General features: G+C 48.3%; 1 protein-coding gene across 2 annotated transcripts in view; it reads left to right on the forward strand.

Annotated features, from left to right (window-relative positions):
- The first annotated feature begins 7,195 nt into the window (after positions 1-7,195).
- CLSTN1 (calsyntenin 1) overlaps positions 7,196-18,123 on the forward strand; it is a 76,207-nt gene continuing 65,279 nt past the window's right edge. Inside the window, exon 1 of one of the 2 annotated variants that reach the window (XM_080801023.1) lies at positions 7,196-7,470. In XM_080801023.1, coding sequence (XP_080657149.1) covers positions 7,380-7,470 — 91 coding nt within the window. In that variant the 5' untranslated portion in view covers positions 7,196-7,379. The remainder of the gene's footprint in view (positions 7,471-18,123) is intronic. The other variant, XM_080801022.1, reaches the window with a different exon arrangement.

Genomic DNA, 18,123 nt, shown 5'->3' on the forward strand with positions numbered 1-18,123 from the left:
AATCTTCGCAGCGATCCAAAGGGGGTATGATTACCGTGTGCCCATTTTACAGATAAGGAAACTGAGGCTCATAGTAATTGGGCTGTCTGATCTTTTCTGCTAATGACTGGAACCCAGGTCTGTCTGAACCCAGATTATGTAAGACATTCCTCCTATTTTTTAAAACTACTTTATCCTACCCTACCCCCAGTCCCAGGGAATATGAAGGAACAATGGATAGAACCTAGGTTTAGTGCAGCTTCCACTAAGCGAGAACAGTGGCCATGCTCCCTCGTGGTCCCGGGGAAGCTGTGCTCTTCCTGCCCCTGCCTTTCCCTTCTCTCTTACTCCTTCCTGGACACCTAGCCCAGTCCTGTCCCCTGGGATGTTGTGTGCAGAACCTCTGTGTCCACAGAGGGACTGTGCTTGTCTGTATGCTGTCTGTGTGTTTTGTGCACTGGGTGTATCATTCGTAATGCAGAATCAAAGAGCCCCCCCTCCCCTCCCCCACAAAGAAGAGTAAGTAGGTCCTATGCCTTTCCCAGCTACCCATCCAAAGAGAGGAGGAAATGATGCTGTGTGTTACCTTGGGGAAAAGCATGCAACAGAAACCCTAATCCTTGTCCCATCTTTTGGGGGTGCAAAAGCAAGCTGCCTGGCTTCTATGGGAAAGCAAGAAGGAAATTCCTTCTTTGGAAATTCTTAGCAGCTGATGTTGCCTGCGTGGGAATGCCAACTTCCTTTGCAAACAGAGAGCCATAGAAAGCACTAAAGGGAGTCTGAAACAAACCATCAGGCCTCAGCCTGACTTCCTGGAGACCACAGGGATGTCCCTTCCTAAGGGACAGAGATCACAAGTAGGCAGAGAGGCAGGGGGGGGAGCAGACTCCCCACTGAGCAGAGAGCCCGATGCGGGGCTCGATCTCAGGACCCTGAGATCATGACCCAAACCGAAGGCAGAGGCTTAATCCACTGAGCCACCCAGATGCTCCTAAGTCAGGGCTTCTGCCACTGCCAGAGAGGCACGAAGCTCTGAGCCATGGACAATAATGAACAATAATGATAGTGACAGTTGTGTGTTGGCTCATCTGTTCCTCGTCTATTCCTACCCCCCAGGGAGGCAGGCACTGACTTATCTCTGTTTCACAGATGAGATACTGAGATTGGAGAGATGAAGTGCCTTACCCAAAGGGTAGAAATCCACACAGTTAGCAAGAAACACACAAAGGCTTACTGCGGCTCTCTTTGTCAAAGCAAAAGATTAGAAACAGCCCATCAGTGAGGGAGAAATAGTCATCAACAGAGGACTGATTCAGTCAAATCCAGGACATTCACGTGAAGGAAAACATATGTATACATGTCAGATGTATAAACTTTATCCGTATGTCACACTTCTGACACCAAATGTGTAGGTTTTCCAAACCAAGCAATTCTCTGATTCTCTGTGGACACCAGCTAGGTGTGCTGCAAATAAATTCAGTTCTGACACTGAACTCGCTGAACTCACTGACACGGAACTTAAGGGCTCACTCTCCCACTGCCCCTGCTTTATTTTCTTTCTAAAATTTATTCCTGTTTATTTTTTTATTTTTACTTTTTAAAGATTATATTTATTTATTTGACAGAGAGAGACACAGGGAGAGAGGGAACACAAGCAGAGGGAGTGGAAGAGGGAGAAGCAGGCTTCCCACTGAGCAGGGAGCCCGATGCGGGGCTCGATCCCAGGAGACTGGGGCCATGACCTGAGACAAAGGCAGACACTTAACAACTGAGCCACACCGGTGCTCCTCCCCCCATTTTTTTTTTTTAAGATTTGATTTATTTATTTTGAGAGAGAGAGAGAGAGCACAAGCAGAGGGAAGAGGCAGAGGGAGAAGCAAGCTCCCCGTTGAGCAAGGAGCCTGATGCTGGACTCAAACCCAGTGCATGACACACATACACAACACACGGACAACATGCAGGATCATAACCTGAGCTGAAGGCAGACGCCCAACCAACTGAGCCACCCAGGCGCCCCCACCGCCTCCACTTCAGATGCCAACTGCAAGTAGTGGGCTCCTAGGTGACTCCCACTTCTGTCTAACTTGGCTACCTTTCCAGGGATTCCCAGGGCCGCCTCCTCAGCTTCAATATTTTGCCATAAGGGCTCTCAAAACTCAGGGAAATGCTTTACTTAAATTTACCAGTTCATTATGAAGACTATTATAAAGGATACAAGTGAACAGCCAGATGAGGAGCATGAAGGGCAAGGTGTGGGAGGGTCCCAAGCACTGGAGCATCTGTCCCTGTGGAGTTGGTTTCACCACTGTCCCGGCACGTGGATGTGTCCACCAACCCGGAAGCTCTCTGCTTCCTGTAGTTCACGGGTTTTGGAGAGATTTCATCACATTGGCATGACTGATCACTAATTTGATCTCCTGCCCCCTTTCCCCCAAATTGGTGGGGGTGGAGGTGGGGGTGTGAAAGTTCCAAGCTAATCATGGCTTGCTTATTCTAGTGACCAGCTCCCAACCAGGAGCCATCTGGGAGCCTGCCTAGAGTTGTCTCGTTACAACAAAAGACAAAAGATGCTTCTCTCACCCAGGAAATTCCAAGGGATTTAGCAGCTCTGTGCTAGGAATTGGAGATGAAGACCAATTATCTATTTCTTATTATATCAGAATATCACCCCGCAGAAGAGAGTGCAATGCAGCTTTGAAAGGGATACTAGATGGGGCCATCTCCAGGATATTTTATTAATTGAACAAAAGCAAGATGTGGAGGAGATATGCTTCTTTTTATCTAAGCAAGGGGAGAGAAGTGTATTTGAATCCTTGCTTGTATTTAAAAAACCTACAGTGGGGGCACCTGGGTCGCTCAGTGGGTTAAGCCTCTGCCTTCAGCTCAGGTCATGATCTCAGGGTCCTGGGATCGAGCCCCACATCAGGCTCTCTGCTCAGCAGGGATCCTGCTTCCCTCTCTCTTCCTCTGCCTGCCTCTCTGCCTACTTGTGATCCCTCTCTGTCAAATAAATAAATAAAATCTTAAAAAAAAAAAACACAAAACCTACTGTGGAAGAATAAGCCAAAAACAGACAGAATGGTCATTTTAAGGAAGAGACAGGGAGGAACAGGCAGGAATGGAACCAGACTTTGCTGAGCACCTTGTTTTCCGGATTTGCCTTTGGAGCCTTATGACTATTTACTATGGACATCAAACAAAATTAAATGGCAATTCTGCAAAAGGAAAGGAAATTGATGGAGATGGGTTTGAGCCCAGGGTAGGGGCCAACTGGAGTCTCTCCTGCTTTTGCCCCTCTTTGACTATCCCTTCTCACAGCCACGGAGACACCTGTCCGGGCCACCAGAAAGCAGAGAGGGGGTCAGATCTTGAAACTTCTGGGGCTCCAGGAGGGCCCTAGTGGTGGTGCCAGGGGCTGTGGTTTTAGTATTTTGGGGGCGTTCGATCGGTGGCTCTCATCAAGATTCCCACGGCCGCCTTCTGCTGCATCCCGAAAGTGGGTCAATTTCCAAGCGTATCATTCATAGTGACCACAACAGCGGCTTACTGCCTCTAGCTCAGTCCCACCAGCACTGGCCTGGGGCTGCTAACAGTCCTAACGTCCCACCTGATAGGGGTTCAGCTTCCTGGCAAGGAGTTTTCCTGCACGTGACCATGTTTCCTCCTCTCGGCAACCCTGGACCTGGGACTGAGTGTCCTGGTGAGAAACGCCGGCTGGACGAGAATGCCTCCCATGGTTCTGGAAGAGCTGCCAGGTGGCAGAGTCCCACCTCTGACTGTGGCGGACCAGGCTGATGACTTCAGGCTGTGGGATCCTGCAAAGGGCTTTTTCTTCCCCCTTTGGTATTTGAGGTGTCATTTCCCATAGAGGCTGAGGCATTGTTTGGGGCTCAGACCTACATGAAACTGAATCCCAGGTGTCCTGCTTTCCAGCAATGGGCTCTTCATCAAATGTTACATTTTTCTCATCTAGCACAATAAAAATACCTTCTGGAAAGGTTGTCGGAGGCATAAATGAAATGTCCCCAGTAAAGAGCTTACTAGAGACCGTTGTTATTAGCATGTATCATTACAAAAGACACAGCACCCTGGAAATTCTGGGTTCTTCTACCTATCGCAAAGATGGATTGACTCTATGCTCAAAAGCTCAAGTCTTCCTGGGCCTGATTATCAAAGCCTCCTCCTTTCCCTCCCATGTCTGACCCTGACTAGGACAAGCCTGGGGTGCTGCCTCATCTCCCACTGCTTCTGGGACCCCTGCTGCTGCTGCTGTCTCAGTAGCTGGCTCAGCTCAGGAGAGACCCCGCTCTGCTGTTAAGTCTGGATCGGTCCCCATCTCAGGGCCATTTTGAGGATTAACTAATCCATCACATGGAGACCTTTGGAAAGAGCCAATATGGCTGAGGCTATTGTCAGGCAGACCGGAAACTGGGTTCAGCAGTTTCCCTGGCTTTCTAAGACGCTCCGGCTGAGCCCTGCCGCCGGACGAACTCTCCTCTGGGCAAAATCTCAGCGTGTGCAGGTGGCACTGAGCTCACCGGCCGTCTGTCTGCCCACCTGCTGCTGAAACTTTTTGATCTACCTCTTTGTTTCTTTAAGGGACAGTGAGGGTAAGAAGATAAAGGGATCAGAATTCTAGACACCAAAGGGCTTTTGTTTGTGTTTCTAATAGAACTGAATACATTACGTTTTCCCTCTCGGCATCAGCCTATTGACTCAAGACAAAGTTCTGAGACCTTTCTGACTTTATGTTTTGTACATCTCAAAGGTCCCCGGAAACCTACAGAGGGTGTTTTTTATCCTCTGAGGTGTGACCGCCACAATACAAAAATGAATACAGGAATTCATTGCTGAGTATTTATTGAGTGCCTAGTGTATGTTCAACAGTATACAAGCAGCTTAGAAGATCCCTGAGGGGGAAAAAAAAGAAACTTCTTGTGTGTTTACACCCACTGCATACAAGGCTCTGTGAGGCACTTTCATTGCATCATCTCATTCAATTCTGACAACTCCAGGAAATAGGTACTGCTATCCCATTTCACAGGTGGGGAAAGAGACTCAAAGTTCCGTGACTTGTCGAGATCATTCATAGCAGAAGCAACCAGAGTTCCTTCTGGTGTGTCCGACTGTACTCTCTGGGTCCTTTCCACTAGAAGACCGTGGGGAGCAGAAAAGGACACACATGGGGCACACAGTAGCAGATTATCAATCCTGGACTGCCTGGTTCAGAGCCAGTGGGGACGAGGGACGGACGGCCTGATGGTCCGGAGGACTTCCTGCAGGAGATAGCCCAGGTGTGACTCAGAGCAAAGGTGGGGGCAGGATGTGCTACCTAATGTTGGCCCTGGGCGGCAATGAACTTGAGCACAGACTGTGTTGAGAGAGCAGGCCCTGAGGTCAGCTGGGTGGGACCTGAGGTTGAGGGGTGGGAAGCCTGGCAGAGCCGTCTGGACCGGATAAAGTGGCAACAAGGAGCTCGCAGGAGCCGGAGGGGGAGGGAAGCAAAAGCAAAGCTTGGAGAGGATGACTCTGCAGTGCTGGCTGGAAGGAGTGGAGCTGGGGGGCCTGGAGATGGCAGGGGCCAGGCAGGTGCCTCGGGAGGGGTCCACCCAAGGGCAGGCTGGTCCTCCTGGACCCAGGGAAGGGGGTGGCAGGGGAAGGAGAGATGGACTCTGCAGGCTTTGGTAGAGGATGCCTTTGAGGGAGAAAGGACAGGGAGGAACATATTCCGTTACAGGAAGCTTTGAAACTCCCATCAGGTCAATCATGCCTCTGTTCACTGCTGTGCAAGGCCTTCCTGCGGCCAGTAGAATCATCGGCCACAAACACACCTCACACTCTGGCCTGAATCTACTTTTTGGGCTCTTCCCCCACTACCCTCCTAGATAAGTCCTCCCCTCACCTCCTACTAATCCCAGCCTCTAAAGGGGCCCACCTCCTGAACCCCACCCCAAGCTGGCCTCCGCAAAGCCCAGCAGCCTGGCAGACCCTCTTAGCTATCACCGCTATGACAACCACAGTGTTCCAATCACCTTGGATAGCTCTTCCCGCACAGTCTTGAATAATTCATGTTTCATTGTTATTTAGCTTTTGCTGTTGGGGGGTCTCCCCTAACATCACCTCCCTGCCCTTGAGGGCTCAGTGTTCTTTTCCCTGTAGTTGTCACAACCGGGGATGTCATTTTGCCTTTTGGTCTTTGTTCCCTCATCTGCAAAATGGGGCCAATAATGTCTCGCAGCATCTGGCACAGGAGCCCATCCACGACTGTGCCAGTCCTTTCCTCCAGCGTGGGGTGGTCCCAGGGGCGGAGGGAAGGTGGGGGAACCAGGACAGAAGGGGAGGACTCCAGCCCGGGGGAGGATCTCTTCTTCATCCAGCTGGATCTCTGCATTTCTAAGGGACCACTGGCATCACGCTAAGATCATCTAGAAAGGGCACGCACAAGCCGTCTTTAAAAAGCCATCACAGATTTCTCCAGCAAAGGAAGGAATCTGGACTTACAAAATCAGGCGGACACCCCCAACCCCCGCCCCCAGCAGCTAATGCCCCCTCCCAGGGCTGAACCACCGCGGCACGTGCTGCGCGGTCCTTGATGTTTACAAGTGCGTTTCGCTGACCTCCATCTCCTTGAAAACCTTTCACGACCCCGCAGGCTCCCTGTCATCACCTCCGTTTGGCAGACGAGATCACCAGGACTCTGGGAGGCGACGTGCCTTCCCCGAAGTGGCCCAACGTGTTGGCGCTCAGGGTCCCCGGGCTGCACCCTCCAGCAGGGTCTGCCCTCCGCGGGGCTGGGGGTGCGAAGGGCTGAAAGGCGGGCGCTGGCCCCAGGGTACCGCTGGCCGGGCTCGGGAGCCTGGGGGCGCGCGTGGGGGATGAGGGATGGATGCTCTCGGCCGCAGCGGGGGCAGGGCGTGCAGCCCCCAGACATCTCGCCGCCTCTCGGGAGGTACCCCAGGCGCGGCCCCGCGGGCGCGCGCTCCGGGCTCCGCCGGCGATTCGAGGCGCGCGTCCCGCCCCCGCCCTCCCGCGCGCGCGCGCGCCCCACTCCGCCTCTCCCGCGCGCGCGCGCCCCTCCCGCCGCCACCCCGCCCCTCCCGCTCGCGCGCGCGCCCCTCCCGCCGCCACCCCGCCCCCGCCGGTACCCTCGCCGGACCCGAGAGAGCGCGCCGCCGCCATCTTAGTTGCTGCCGCCGCCTCCAGCCCAGCGCTTCCTCGGCGGAGGGGAGGGCGCCCGCGGCCCGAGCGCGCGGCCCAGCGTCGCGGCGGCGGCTCGTGGGACCCCGGACTCGCCGCGGCGCGAAGCAGCCGGCCCCGGGCCGCGAGAGCCCTGCTCGGCGCCCCGCGCGCCTGCCTGCCGCTCCCGCCTCGGGCCGGCCGCGGCGCCGGGAGCCGGAGCGATGCTGCGCCGCGCTGCGCCCGCGCTGGCCCCGGCCGCCTGGCTGCTGCTGGCCGGGCTGCTGAGCGGCGGCGGGGTCTGGGCCTCGCGAGGTAAGCGGCGGGCTGGGGCGGGCCCGGGAGAGTCGGGGCGGGCGCCGGGGGCCGGCGGAGCCGGGCTGCGTCCCCGGGCGGGGCGCCGGACCCCCGGTGGCGGCTGCGCGGGTCTGGGGGGACGTGCAGACGGGCGCAGGGGTCGGTCCCCGTCCTCCGCAGCGCCTGCAGCGGGGGTGCGCCCCGGTGAGAGGCCGTGTACGTGTGTTGTGTGCTCACTCGTGCATCGGGCTGGGGGTGCACGCCGTGTTTGGTGTGTGCTTACATAAGAGCCCACTCCTCCGCATCCCTGCCAGGGTCCCGGCGCTCTGCCGCTGCGCCGCGGACGCCGCATCCTCGCCCCTTTCCGCCTCCCCCCGGGGTCCTTTAAATCTTGTCTGTTTTCAGACGGGCAGCCGCTGAAACTTCTCGCTCCCCTCCCACGTTTCATCCGAAGGTGAAATCGCGAGGAGGTTTACGGTCGCGGTCTCGCCCCGCGTTCGGAACCTGCCTCTCCGCACCCCCGACACCTCGGTGCAGTTTTTATGACGGTGATTTACATCGCTCGGGGGCTTTCAGATCCTCAGCAGAAACCTCCCTGATTCCTCAGGGCCGACATTATTGTACGGTTACTTTGGGGGGGGGGGAAACCCACCCAATACATTTCTTAGTGAATTGTTTTGTTGTTGTCTTAACCTTCATCCACTTAACCTTTTGAACAGTGCACGCTCTCTGATACTGGCCGATCTTGCCAGCGAAAAGCTTACGCATTGCAGATGCATGCTTCCGAGTGGATCTTGGAATCGTAAACATTTTCCTTGGCCTTGGAGCAAAGTAATTTAGGTGTTGTCTGGAGAGGGCTTGGATCTATTCTTCTGATTTTTAATTTTTCATCAAAAACCTGGGAGGGGGAGACCTGACGAAAGTCTAGATGAAACAGTCCTATTGCGTATTAGCAGGCTTTTAAAAAATCTTCATTTTTCTCTTCCTTGGCGTGACAGACGGAGAGAAGTATGGTGTTCAAAAATTAAAGGGCAGAAGAGGCAAATGCATCTTTTGTTCTGTGTTCCTTTCTTCACGTGGGGGATGATGAACTTGGAATACTTCATCTCTAACATTCTGTGGACTGTCATAGTCAAGTCTCAGTTACTAAGTATCAAATCGCTCTCGGTTTGATTTTTAAAAGTTACATCAAGCTGAGTTTGAAATGTTCTTTCCAGATGTGGGAACGGAGGTCTGAAAGTCTGATCTGTCCAAGAGAAAATGTCAAAGTTCTGCTTCTCTTGGAGAAAACCCACACATTTCAAAAATATGTGCTTGGATTGAGTATTTTTGGGAACAGTTCAAATATATTTCGTCTCGTCATTGATAACATTTCTTGTTAAGATCCATATTTTCTTATTTGTCCATTCACCTCCATTTGCTATTCATTATTGAATTACTTGGGTTATTCAACAAATATAAATTTCATTTATCAGATATCTTCATTGTGGTGGACTAACAAATCTTATGTGAAAGATACGTTGAGTACTGAGTCCTTTGTCATCAGCTGACTTTCTAAGCTTTTCTTGGTGCATTTATAGTATTTAAGAATAATTAGTCTTCAAAATAAAAACACATTTTAAACATCAGTTATTCTGTTGCTCTTTTTTCTTTTCCCCAGCGTGCAAGGTAGAAAATGTCTTCTGAATATGACATTAAAATGATTTCATTTTGAGGGGTTACAAGTGGATTTTATATGTAAATACGTAGTTTGCAGAGACACTTTCTGTGGACTCATTTTAAAGATTTTATTTCTTTGGCACACAGAGATCACAAGTAGGCAGAGAGGCAGAGAGAGAGGAAGGGAAGCAGGCTCCCCTCCAAGCAGAGAGCCCGACGTGGGGCTCAATCCCAGGACCCTGGGATCATGACCTGAGCCGAAGGCAGAGGCTTTAACCCACTGAGTCACCCAGGCGCCCCTGTGGGCTCATTTTAGAAGGTGATCATTTCAACTAATAGTCTGACTTTTTTTTTTTGGGCTCTAAGACAGTATGACTCGAACAGCTGGCTATCTCTAATAATTAGCTAACTCTACCTATCTCTAATAATTATTAGTGGGATAAATATCACATATAAATTGCTGGAGAGAATGTTAGGTTTTGTAGTGTGAATTGCATCTTGACTGTTAATTAGTTGTTTAATAGAGAACTCCGGATTTCACTCTAATCTGTAGCGGCAGTTCTTAAAAAACATCAAGTAAATCAAAATATTAGGCATATCCTTGACATGCCCGAGGCTGCCTGCTTTCTCTCCAGTGAGTCAGTTATCAGGAAATAGTAAATTGAACTGGAGCATATAGAAAGCTTATGAATATATATATATTTTAATGCGGGCATGGACTGCACTTCAAAGCCAGCGAAATAATTTTAATTGTTATTTTCCTGTTTGTTTGCACACAGACTTCTCCGCGAGGCCTCTCCTTACCTTCCTGTGTGCAATTTCATCTCTCTCTGAGCCCCTGAAGCCTCCCTTCCCTGCCTTGCTTTTTCTCTTTCCATAGCACTTAAGCCCATTCAAACAGCCTTATTTTGTTGATTGTCTCTCCTCACTAGGACATAGGCCCCGAGACAGAAAGGTGTTTGGTCTGTTTTGTTCGAATGTGAATCCTATCACCTCCACACGGTAGGAGTAGATTCTCAGTATTTGTTGAGTGATTGAATGGATGGACGGCTCTATCTCAGTTTCGACACCATACTATTTTTATGTCCTAATTCTCTTCTGACAGATAAATGTTGTATACTGAAAAAGGCATTACAGACTACAAAACAACCCTAAATTCTGCATTATGATATAGAAATTCATTAGTAGATAATTTTCCAAGGATCTGTTCTGTTGATTGCAGTGTTGGGGATATTAGACCATAAAAATCTGTAGCAGCTTTTGAAGGGTGTAGTTTGTGGCCACCAATCTGAGTCTAATTTTTAAAGATACTGTAATTCTCTGCTTTTTTGGAAAGTGGTTTCTTAATTCGTTACCTTGTTTTTCAGAAGTAACTTTGAGGAAAAGTCCTTTGAATACAGATGTCAATATTATACTTAATCTAACAGTTGTATTGCTGGGTGTAAATGTCATTTATTTCACATAAGAGACTTATAACTACTAAAGAAATAAAGTATATTTTTTAAAAAATTTATTTTTAAATTATTATTATTATTTTTTACATTTTATTTTATTTGACAGAGAGTACGAGCCGGGGAGGGGGCAGAGGGAAAGAGAGAGGGAGAAGCAGGCTCCCTGTTGAGCAGGGAGCCTGCTGTGGGACCTGAACTCAGGACCTTGGAATCATGACCTGAGCTGAAGGCAGACGTTTAACTGACTGAGCCACTCAGGCACCCCAGAAATGATAAAATATTAATAATTCTGAATGTATTCCAATTTAAGAGCTCTAACTCAGGTAACTGGAACCTTCAGTTACCTAGAGTTCATCTTCTGGCTGCAGACCCCTTTTAGGAGGAAAAGCATAAAATCAAGCAGTTTCATAGGAATTCTTTTGCAAAAGGAAGTTTTAGTAGTTCATATCATACATTATCTGTGTCGGTACTATTTGATTTTTAAACAAAAAAAGCAATTAATATTTCAGTTTTAGATATGAAGAATATGACCCATAAATGAAATTTTAATGAAATATAAAATTTTTACATTCAAGTTAGAAAATGCTGTAATTCCATGATACTGGTTTCAGGACTTGGCTCCAACTTTATTAAACCATCTCTTAATGTTTAATATGAGGATGTTAAAGTTTTAAGACATTTTTAAAAAGGATTGAATTATTTTTTATTTATTTTTTTAAAGATTCCATTTAGGGGCGCCTGGGTAGCTTAGTCATTAAGCTTCTGCCTTCAGCTCAGGTCATGATCCCAGCGTCCTGGGATCAAGTCCCATATGGGGCTCCCTGCTCTGCGGGGAGCCTGCTTCTCCCTCTCCAGCTCCCCCGTACTGTGTTCCCTCTCTCGCTGTGTCTCCCTGTCATAAATTTTAAAAATCTTTTAAAAAAATAAAGATTCCATTTATTATTTTAACAGAGAGAAGGAGAGCACAAGTAGGGAAACAGTAGGCAAAGGGAGAGGGAGAAGCAGGCTCCTTGCTGAGCAGGGAGCCCCACGAAGGGCTCCATCCCAGGACCCTGGCATCATGACCTGAGGCAAAAGCAGGTGCTTAACGGACTGAGCCACCCCAGTGCCCCAGGATTGAGTTATTTTTATTATTGCTTCCTAAGGCAGGAAAATTATAATTTTGGAGGCAAGCATAAAGTTTTCATTTATAAGAGTTGAAACAAAATAGGAGTTCTGATTATCCTGAAAAATGACCAAGAGTATATTTCTTACTCTGGTTAATTGTGGTTTAGGATCATTATGCTATTAAAAAAAATGTATCTTGCTTTTTCTGTGGTCTTGATATAGTAAAAGCAGAAGTATTTGAAGATACGTTGTGTCTTCTATAAGTGTAATTTAAGGTAATTGATTTGTTATAAAATACAGAGTTTGGTAAAGCTTCAGAAATAGGGATTCAAGATTGGGGGAAATGACTTATTCAGCAGTGTGTTCCAGTATTGTAAAAAAACCAAACCAAAACAAAAGTGGCATTTTGATGGCTGTAGTGACTGTGCAGAAGCCAGAGATAGGAACCCTCAAACTGACGGCTGTGAGGCTGATGATGGGCCTTGGCCATCCTTTCTTAGGGCTGCCACCCCCTAGGAACGGGGATACTGCATTTGTTTGGCCCCGATTTGATAGGTCCTTTCTTCTCTGTGTTTTAGGCATATTTTTGTTCATCGTCTCAGTTAGCTGTAGGATGATATCATTGTTAAAGTTTTTCACAAGATGTTTTGCTAAGGTTTTTTCATTTTTAAAGTTTTAGATGAAAATTCATTTACTTCAAAGTAACTGAATTGAGAACATCTTAAAAACCATAGAACACATCTTCTATTCCAGAACTCCAATAAGAAGTAGGTGGTAACATAGTAAAGGAGGAATCGTGTTTTCCTTTTTTTACCTTAGGTCAGATGTGAATATTATCTTTCAGCCATCCGTTTTGGACTAGTCTGATTCTCTTGTGACAAGAACTTTTTAGAATCTGCTACTTTTCAAAAGAAGACTTTCTTTTCCTTCATCCCCTCTTCTATTTTATTTTTTAAAACATTTTATTTTATTTATTTGACAGAGACACAAGCGAAAGAGGGAACACAAACGGGGAGTGGGAAAGGGAGCAGCCTTCCCCCCGAGCAGGGAGCCGGATGTGGGGCTTAATCCCAGAACCTGGGACCATGACCTGAGCCAAAGGCAGGTGCCTGACAACTGAGTCACCCAGGTACCCCAGTTTTAACTTTTTAAAAAAGATTTAGTTAAAATTAAGAACGCCTGGGTGGCTCAGTTGGTTAGGCGACTGCCTTGGGCTTAGGTCATGAGCCCAGAGTCCTGGGATCCAGTCCCACATTGGGCTCCCTGCTCCATGGGGAGTCTGCTTCTCCCTCTGCCTGCCCTTCCTCCGTCTCATGCTCTCTCTCTCTCTCTCAAATAAATGAATAGAATCTTAAAAAAAAAAGATTTACTTATTTTATTTATTTCTTTTTTTAAAAAAGATTTTATTTATTCGACAGAGAGAGAGATCACAAGTAGGCAGAGAGGCAGGCAGAGAGAGAGAGGGGGAAGCAGGCTTCCTGCTGAGCAGAGAGCCAGACCTGAGGCTCGATCCCAGGACCCTGAGATCATGACCTGAGTCGAAGGCAGAGGTTTAACCCACTGAGCCACTCAGGCACCCCAGATTTATTTATTTTAGAGGGAGAGCATGTGTGTGTGTGGGTGAGCAGTGGGGAGGAGAGGCAGAGAGAGAGAATCTCAAGCAGACTCCCCACTGAGTACAGATCCCAGTACAGGGCTCAGTCTCAGGACCCCAAGATCATGACCTGAAACCAAGAGTGAGGTGCTCAACTGGCTGTGCCCCCCAGGTGCCCCTCTTCATCCCCTTTTTAAAATGTATTATTTTTTAAAGATTTTATTATTAAAATTATTATTTTTTTATTTTTTAAAGTTTTTATTTATTTATTAGAGTGCACAAGTGAGAGAGCACAAGCAGTGGGAGCAGCAGAGGGAGAGGGAGAAGCACTGAGCAAGGAGCCCGATGTGGGGCTCGATCTCAGGACCCTGAGATCATGACCTGAGCCTAAATCAAGAATTGGTTGCCTAGCTGACTGAGCCACCCAGGTGCCCCTAAACATTTTATTTTTAAGTACTCTTTATGCCCAGTGTGGGGCTCGAACTTACAACCCTGAGATCTGGAATCGCATGCTTTACCGGCTGAGCCAGCCAGGCAGCCCTAATAATTTTTTATTTTTTATTTTTATTTTTTTTAAAGTAAGTTCTAGGGGCGCCTGGGTGGCTCAGTGGGTTAAAGCCTCTGCCTTCGGCTCAGGTCATGATCCCAGGGTCCTGGGATCAAGCTCCACATCGGGCTCTCTGCTCAGCAGGGAGCCTGCTTCCTCCTCTCTCTCTGCCTGCCTCTCCACCTACTTGTGATCTCTGTCTGTCAAATAAATAAATAAAATCTTAAAAAAAAAAAAAAGTGAGTTCTACACCCAGCGTGGCGCTTGAATTCACAATCCTGAGGTCAAGAGGTGCATGCCCTACTGACTGAGCCAGCCACGTGCCCTCATTTCAGAGCATTTTCATCACCCCAAAGAGGAGCCCCTGAGCCCTTAGCTGTCACTCTAATCCTCCCCCCGCCCCCGCCCACCAGTCCACTTCCTGTCTCTAAGGAATTTGCCTGTTCTGGACATTTTATATCAGTGGAGTCCCACGATATGTGGTCTGTCTGCGACTAGCTTCTTTCAGTTGATGTTTCAGGGTTCATCTGTGTTGTAATGTGTATCAGAACTTCATTCTCTTTTATGGCTGAATAACATTCACCATAGGTTGGTGTTCCTCCAAAATTCGTATGTTGAAACCATATTCCCCAAATCATGGTATTGGAAGGTGGGGCTTTTGAGAGGTGATTGGACCTGTACATAGAGCCCTCCCGAATGGCATGAGTTCTCCCGTAAAAGAGAACCCAGACACCTCCCTGGCCCTTTCCACCAAGTGAAGACACAGCGAGAACATGGCCAGCTGCGAACGAGGAGCATCTCAGCAGAACTCCAACGTGCGGGCGCCTTGGTCTCAGACTTCCAGTCTCCGGATCTGTGAGAAGTACATTTCTGTCGTTCAGAAGCCGCCCAGTCTATGGTATTTTGTTTTGGCAGCCCTAAGAGACGAAGACGATATTTCTTTGTACGAATAGACCACATTTTGTTGATGTGTTCCTCAGTCGATGGACGTTTGGGTGGTTTTCCACTTGGTGGCCACTGTGGAAATGCTGCTGTGCATGGTTGTGCGCTGGCTTTGTGTGCACGTACATGTGCAGTTCTCTGGGGTGCACACCCAGGGGTGGATTGGCCGGGTCGCGTGGTCAGTGTCTAACTTGTTGGGGGTCGTGCAGAACTGTTCCCCAGAGTGGCTGCATCACCTTACACTTGCTCTTGACCTCTGTAAGTGCTCCCGGGAGCTTTTTTCTAATCAGATACACATTTCATGGTTGTCTGCGTTTTCTTACGAGGGTTTTCAGTTGCTGATGGTTTCCTGCTCTAGGGATAAACTGGCATTTCCTCCAGCCAGCTCCTTCCTCCCCCATCCTCTCCCGTATCATTCCAGTGTTGAAAGGTCTGCCTTCTACACCTGTGTAGCCTTCCCCATAAAAACGTACTTCTTCGAACTTCCCGCACATTTAATCATTCAGCCTGGGCACCTGCTAGCACAAAAAGCAACACTTTCCTGAAAAAAACATTGAGACCATAGTTGGCTTTCCTTAGGTCTGAAGCTTACCAACCCTTCAAATACTTGCCGCACCCAGCCCTGCAGCGCTCTTGTTTTTACCACGTCTGGCTTGAAGAAAGGCGGAGCCCGTCTGCAGCCTGCGTCCAACCCCAGGCTCTCATTGCTCCCTGTGGCGAGGAATGAGCTCGCAAGGTGCAGACTCTGCCGTTGGGGGACAAGCCGAGTCAACCTCCAGCTTCCAGGACCGGGATTTAACTTTGTGAAAGGAAAAGGATGAAATGCTAGAATTCTTTTTTTTTTTTTAAGATTTTATTTATTTTTTACCGGAGACAGGGAATACCAGCGAGCAGAGGGAAAGGGACAAGCAGACTCCTCACCTAGCGCGGAGCCTGGTGCAGGGCTCTATCCCAGGACCCTGAGATCATGACCTGAGCCGAAACCAAGAATTAGACACTTGACTGATTGAGACACCCAGGCACCCCCGAAATGCTAGACTGCTTAGACAACTGGCCTAGAATATGATGTTTCTTCATTCATTACATTTTGGTTCTGCTAATTGCTAAAAAGTGTGCTTTGTTAAAGTGAATTATTTTGTCTGTATGGTTCTTTGATTTTATTCTTTAAGTAACAGTTTATTTACCCAGTCTTTAATCATAGTATAAAATACTTAGGAATGTATGTCTTTAGGGGCACCTGCGTGGCTCAGTAGGTTAAAGCCTCTGCCTTCGGCTCAGGTCATGATCCCAGGGTCCTGGGATTGAGCCCCACATTGGGTTCTCTGCTCAGTAGAGAGCCTGTTCTCCCCACCCCCGCCCCCCGCCTGCCTCTCTGCCTGCTTGTGATCTCTGTCTATAAATAAATAAAATCTTTAAAAAAATGTTATGTCTGTAGATTCAAAGTGAATTTTAAAACTCGGTAAATACGAATGTCATCTTTGTTTTAAGACCTATTTAAGGTGTAACAAAGACATTCTGAGCTCTTCCTAGTGCTTAAATTTTTTTTTCTCATTCGTTTTAAGGATCACCAAGAAAAAAATTGATTGGCATAAACTTCAATTGAAGATATGTAAAACTTGAGAATGACTTGTATACAGTTGTCTGTTAAGTGGCTTTTAAAGAGCATAATTTATTATGTCTGAAATGCAGAATACAGTCACATTTAATTTTACATATTTCTGTAGTAGTTAATGATGAATATTGAGAGGACCAGCTGCATAGTATGTGGGGCCAAGTGCAAAGTCAAAGTGCAGGCTCCTTTGCTCAAAAACTATTAATAATTTCAAGGTGACAAAGAGCATTAAACCAAGCACAGGACCCAGCAAACCTAGAAAATAGTCTTGAGTATTGATAGACTCTCATCGCAGGGTGTTAGTACTCGGAATGGGGGCCTGGCCCTGGGAGTTTTCACTGGAGTCCTCGGTCCTCGGGACCTGCTCACGTGCACCTGCGGATGCCCCGCCCTCCTCAGCGGCACCTTCCCCGGAGGCCCCCCTTCCTCGTGGCCGGACTCGTGGCCTTAGGGTGGAGGGTGTACACTCTTTCCTCCTCAGCAACTAGCGAAGGACAGAGTAGACTCGGCTCGCAGTAGTGCCGGCAGATCAGAGGTAGAAGCTAATGGAGGAATAGGGCCGCTCTCGACTGGGGGATTAAAGCCTTTGTGTCAGCAGATCATGTTTACTTTTAAAATGCCTTGACTGATGCGTGCCAGTTGCCTGTTACTTACGGAATCAGTAACGAGGACAACAGAAATAATTAAAATTCTTGAATAATCCCCAATCTTTTTTTGCCACACTTTTCAAATGTTCATCAGAGTAGCTAGCAAGTAGTGAAATGCACTGGCTTGGACGCCTGGGTGGCTCAGTTGGTTAAGCGGCTGCCTTCGGCTCAGGTCATGATCCCAGCGTCCTGGGATCGAGTCCCACATCAGGCTCCTTGCTCAGCAGGGAGCCTGCTTCTCCCTCTGCCTCTGCCTGCCACTCTGTCTGCCTGTGCTCGCTCGCTCTCTCTCCCTCTCTCTCTCTCTGACAAATAAATAAAATATTAAAAAAAAAAAAAAAGAAATGCACTGGCTTGCGCTGAATTTTCTTCCTAAGTCCTACTCACTTGGGCTGCGGTTGTTACCGCAATAAGGCAGGGGTTAGAAGTGGGCAGCAGCCGTTCCCAGTACGGGAACACCTCAGTTCCTAGGGTTGTGATAATGGTGGGGTACCTTGATAATCCCCAGCCTCTATTATCAAGCTCGGAACTGGCCATGTTTCTGAGCTTGCTTCTGAGTTGTTTGTGAGATAGCCGTTAATACCTGCCCGATTCCCGAATGAAGCATTTTCATTTGGCAAGAGTTCAAAAACTCCATGCCCAGGTGTAGGAAACGACTCGTTTAATGAAGAGGGCAACTAATACGCATCTTCCAAACATTCAAAGCTCAGAATAGAAAATGACTTAAACGCTTCTTTATATGAGATCGGTCATTCTTAAACCTGGAAGAACATGTACCAGTGGGATATTTTCATAACATAGTCTCCCTTCTCTCCCTGATGGGGACTTTAATTAATAACAAATGCAACATTAATACTGGTTTGATGAAATGTTTTAAAGATTTTATTTATTTATTTGACAGAGATCACAAGTAGGCAGAGCAGCAGACAGTGTGGGGGAAGCAGGCTCCCTGCTGAGCAGAGAGCCCGATGCGGGGCTCGATCCCAGGATCCTGAGATCATGACCTGAGCCGAAGGCAGAGGCTTAACCCACTGAGCCACCCAGATGCCGCTGATGAAATATTCTAGGTCATCAATGCCAGGGATCAGGGCACCTGGGGGGCTCAGTCGGTT

Source organism: Martes martes (genome assembly GCF_963455335.1).
Source record: "Martes martes genome assembly, chromosome: 4".
In the NCBI taxonomy this organism is placed as follows: Eukaryota; Metazoa; Chordata; class Mammalia; order Carnivora; family Mustelidae; genus Martes; species Martes martes.